This window comes from Monopterus albus, unplaced genomic scaffold (assembly GCF_001952655.1).
Source record: "Monopterus albus unplaced genomic scaffold, M_albus_1.0 scaffold1.1, whole genome shotgun sequence".
NCBI classification, from domain to species: domain Eukaryota; kingdom Metazoa; phylum Chordata; class Actinopteri; order Synbranchiformes; family Synbranchidae; genus Monopterus; species Monopterus albus.
The window spans coordinates 6,229,213-6,234,134 of record NW_018127881.1 but is presented as its reverse complement, the minus strand read 5'-3'; the positions used below and the strand labels follow the sequence as shown (position 1 = coordinate 6,234,134).

General features: G+C 41.7%; 1 protein-coding gene across 1 annotated transcript in view; it reads left to right on the top strand.

Moving 5' to 3' along the window:
• The window catches only part of LOC109955477 (rho guanine nucleotide exchange factor 10-like protein), a 77,586-nt gene that overhangs the window by 656 nt on the left and 72,008 nt on the right, over nucleotides 1-4,922 (top strand). The window contains exons 2-5 of the mRNA XM_020591703.1: nucleotides 1,408-1,508; nucleotides 1,935-2,012; nucleotides 3,176-3,355; nucleotides 4,453-4,569. Of these exons, the coding sequence (XP_020447359.1) occupies nucleotides 1,408-1,508; nucleotides 1,935-2,012; nucleotides 3,176-3,355; nucleotides 4,453-4,569 (476 nt within the window). The remainder of the gene's footprint in view (nucleotides 1-1,407; nucleotides 1,509-1,934; nucleotides 2,013-3,175; nucleotides 3,356-4,452; nucleotides 4,570-4,922) is intronic.

Sequence of the window (4,922 nt, the reverse complement as noted above, 5' to 3'; positions counted from 1 at the left end):
AGGAGGATGAAGACAGACAGGTGAAAAGAAGTATTAAGGAGGAGGATTGGCGAACGACAACAACAACAAAAAAGACATCCACAGCATAGGGACTGTCAGCGTGGAAATCAAAAAGGTCTAGCCTAAACACAGACACAAAAAAGACTAACGTACACAATGTAGTCCACAGCACAGGAACTGTCAGCATGGAAAACAAAAGACATTAAACACATACCATGAAAGAAGGGGCTGTTACGGGGTATGCATGTTACTGTAGCGAGGTACGCACATAAGGCACGTACTTCGGGCAATGCTCCGGCGACGGCGGCGCATCAGCCAGAGGTATGAATAAGGAGGGAGACAATCACCGGGATGCACCCCAGCTGTGTGCACCGACAAACGAATCACTAATTATGAATGCAACACAGCTGAGGTGCGAATCCCGCAGGTCTAGAGAACAGAGGAGAGAAAGGCGGAAAAGAGGCAGGTCGCGCCGAGCGGACCTAACACTTTAGTTGCTAGTTATTTTTCAGAATCAGAATAAAACTAGATGCAGTTTAATCATAAGATTTTCTTGATCATCAGTGGAAAATTCACAAGCTACCCAGCAGTAAGTCAAATTATAAACATATAAGGTAGTTAAAATAATCTCCACCTTTACCAGTCAGTTTGAAGACAAACATTGTAGTTGAGCAAAGTTTTTAATGTGTAATAAAAAGAAAGAATGAAGCAACCCATGCAGTACAACATAGGTTGTGTTTTAGGAACCTTTGCCCAACAACAGAAGGAGATTAGCAAACCATTAATGGAGTATTGAGCAGCTTCACGAGCCACAGATACCAGACCTCGGTCTCAAACAAACCCCTGAGCCATCACAAAGAGGTAAAGAGGCCAGTGCTATTTTTAGGTGTTGATCCAGGGAAATCTGCATATTGTTATGTTTCTTCTGCACCAGTCCTCTGTTATCACGCCAAAGTCTTTAATTGGAACAGTGGAAGCTTCTGGCATCTGTGTCTTTATGGGTACGGGTGAAGTGGGGACTATTTTTTTGAGACCATCAAATAAATGTCTTTGTGTCTGCCCAGAGCGGAGATTGTATTGTGTTATGCAGACACTCTGCTGTGTACCTCTTACTCCTACAGACATACAGTATTGTTTTGAAAGTTCTTTTTCTTTTCAAAGGCCTCTCTCTCTCTCTCTGTTGTTCCTTTTCGTGTTGCTCTCTCACTTTTTTCAGAGTTCAGAAGTCTCTTCATATTAGAGATAATAAACTTTGTGTGTTGCAGTGTGACTTGGGCCACAGTGAGATCTGAAGGTTGCCTTTCTGTTGTTCCCTCTTTGTCTTATTTTCTGTCACACACATCCTTACACAAGCTTTCTCTTTTCAACCTCTTTGTATCTTTCTACTTTATTTCTGAATGCTTGCAGAAGAGGAGGATGATGCAGGATACCTGGACATAGCTGTGCCAGAAGGGAAGCATCCTCCCCTACAACTGAGCCCCATGCCTGAGAAGCTGACCAGCCACCAGGTGACCTGACAGTTTTTGCAAATATTTCTTCTTAATCTTTCTTACAAGTGCAGCTTATATAGAAACCTATAATGCACTTAGCATCTAGCCATCAGCCTAGCGGTAAGGCTCTAGGCTGTTCATTTGTTACTTTTGTATTTTTAAACGTCTATATGTGCTCTTTATTCTCTTTGGAAAAGCAATGTGTTGTGGAAAAGCTAGAACAGTCCCTTTCATGTCATAGGAAATCCAATGATTCAGCCCTTCAGTGGAAGCCTTGTTCAAACAGAGCTGTTCCTTTTCAAGCCTCTTTCCTCCTGTGCCAAACATATGATTATAGTGCAATCCATCAACTTGTGCCATACCTAACTGAAAGCAAGCCGCACACCACAGCCCCATCATGTCCTCTTAGTGCTAGATTTCCTGACTGGTCTGTTGTCTACGCAGGTTGTCAGACGCCATATCCTCAGCTCCATTATTCAGAGCGAGCGGAGCTACCTGGAGTCTCTCAGGAGAATCTTGCAGGTGAGTTGTTTAAGTCCCTGTTGTCCTCATCTGCCACATGCAATATTTTCACCATTTAGCCATCATGAATTACACTGAAAAGAGAAGCGGCAATATCCATCAAATTACCCAAGGTGTCTCAGGATAAATAATCCTGATAAAGCAGCCGTCCTCATTTCTGTGGCATTGTGCTGATGCTAAGAAAGAGAGAAAGACTGTCAGGTTTGTGCAGGATGGGGTGCAGCTTCTCCTGTTTAATCTCACTTTTTAGTGGGGAAAGGAGACTTGCAATCTTCTCATCGTGGAAGAATGAGAGGAGCACCTACTGAAATGGAATCAACAACAATCAGTGACTGCCTTGTGCATTGTAAAATCTTCTGCTATCGAATACACTGCACCACCTTTGATGTTGAGTGACATGATTGTGTGTGAATGTGGAGGTTTAGCCCTTTTGAAATCTCTCTTCTTATTCAAAGTCCAGCCCTGTGTTGAATGCAGTGTCTCCATGCAGATAGCATAAAAAGATAAAAGCCCAGAAGTGCAATAAGACACTGATGGTTGTAACGTTCATTCCTACTGTAAAACACATTGCACAGTTGTTCGTGTTGTGCCGTCTGCCCGTGTTCCCACTGTCTGTTAGTTTACTTTTATGGATTTGTGGAAACTTGCAAAACATCAAAGAAAGAAATAAACCACCACTGTTGTGCAGATGCATTATATTTTGATGCTAAATGTGCTTTTCATTTTTCCTGTTTGGCGTGTACATATTATCTATACTTAAGCATATTCAAAGAAGTCATATTTACTGGCTTACCATCCACGCAGAGCCTGTCAACTTGTTTCTGTAGGCTATGCTAATATCCCCATGAGTGCTGACTAAAGCATCAATCAGTGCTCCCTTTACTATGTTGCTTTTAGCATCTGTAACTCTGCTGGAGCTGCTTTTTGATGTTATTATTTTGGCTTTTATAATTACAAGTCACCTTGAGCCCTGGACATGTTTGCTAGTGGCAAATGCTGCTTGATACATGAATTCCGTGGATTAATGTGCTTCTAGGGACCATGACTACATTTTCTTAGAGATGTTTAAAGAAGGTGTAGTGCTGATTCATTTTAAACACACCCCCTCTCTCACACACATAACAATAAGAGTAACAACCAATTTTGTCTCACAATCTCTTTAGGAATATCACAGACCGTTGATTGAAGCTGATCCACGCATCCTGAGTCCACGGAAAATCCGGCCTATATTTTATCGAATCAGGGAGATCACACAGTGCCACTCCATGTTTCAGATTGCACTGGCATCACGTGTTGCTGAGTGGGACAGCAGTGAGAAGATTGGAGACCTATTTGTTGCCTCGGTCAGTGTGTACGAGTGTGTGTGTGTGTGCGTGTGTGTGTGTGTGTGTGTTAAGCATGAATATGTATATGTGTGAAACTGAGATGCAAACTGGACGCTGTATGTGTGTATTTGTTGGTGTGTATTCTTCTGTCTAAGCTGCAAGGCCTAACATTCTGGACAGACACAGTGGCATATTTCTTGCCATTTCTGTCTAACTTTATAACGCAGTGTCTGCTATTGAGTTATAATGGGCAACAGGTTTTAAAGTGAGCAGACAGGGACAGTTTACTCCAAACATGAAATCAATTACAGTTGTGATGAATATCTCCACTGCATACAGTGCTCTCTGGGATATATGTTTACAGATTTTGGCTGTAGAATAATAGTGTTCAGTGTGAGTTTTTCTGCTGTGAGCCTCTGTAGTATGCTCATCTATAAGGTCTGCTCATTATTTGCCTATTAGAGGGGCCAGTTTGACCCTCTCCTTCTCTGTTGGCCATTGCAGTGCTGTTCCACTGATATGTTAAGACCTCTGGGAAACAGAAATTGCTGGAACTGTGTGCTCCTCATTAAGCAGCCTCTTTATTTATATCTGTACCTGTGGGACTTACAGTAATATCTGAGAGGCAGGATTCTGAAGGAGGGTGTGAGCAAAGGGTTAATTCCTTCATGTGGTTTGCTAATTCCCCACTACTCCTCAACCTGCCACTATCAGCCTGGTGTGGGTTTAACTGAGGAGAGAGAATAAATGTCTACTATGCAACAGACACACCCCCTCCTGCTCACACACTTTGTGCCATCTCGCTCCTTTTGCCCATCTCTTAAATGACTTTTGAAAGGTGTTGCAGTAATTTGGATGGTAAACAAACCAATTTTTTTTAAGTAGTATACTTAAATAGCCATTTTTAACCCTGTCTTTACATTAAAATTACCCACAGGTCGCTCTGCTAACAGGGCGGTTAGCCAGACATTCAAAATGTCAGGGGAAATTACAAAACTGTGTTTGTGGCTGCTGGTGTAAACACAAAATAATCAAACATGGCAGAGCACTAGAGCCTTGTCTTGTAAGGCTGTTGTTACAAATCCATATAATTATGCTTGTTTCTGTGTTCTCAGTTTTCCAAGTCAATGGTGCTGGATGTATACAGTGATTATGTGAACAACTTCACCAATGCCATGGCTCTCATTAAGAAGGCATGCATGTCCAAACCTGCTTTTCTGGAATTCTTAAAGGTGAGCTTCAGCCAATGAGCAAAGCATACAGTCGTCTTTCTATGTTGTTTTTCTGGAGCACTCTATCACTTGCTGTGTTAGTTCTAACCCTGGTTGTCCAAATAATTATCAGGTCTTGTGTACATACTCTGATCATATGGCTATTCTCAGTATCTGACAATAACCAGTATGGATTTGTATGTTTCTCTGTGCATATGAATTGTTTTAAAAAAAACATTCAAGAGTTTTCGAATGAAACAGACAGATTCACCCAAAGATGAGAGAAAGGGGTAATTTCACAACTTTCCACAATCAAGATGCATTCTGTTTAATGTTCAGCTATTAATCAGGGATCACAAGCAAGGAAAACATTT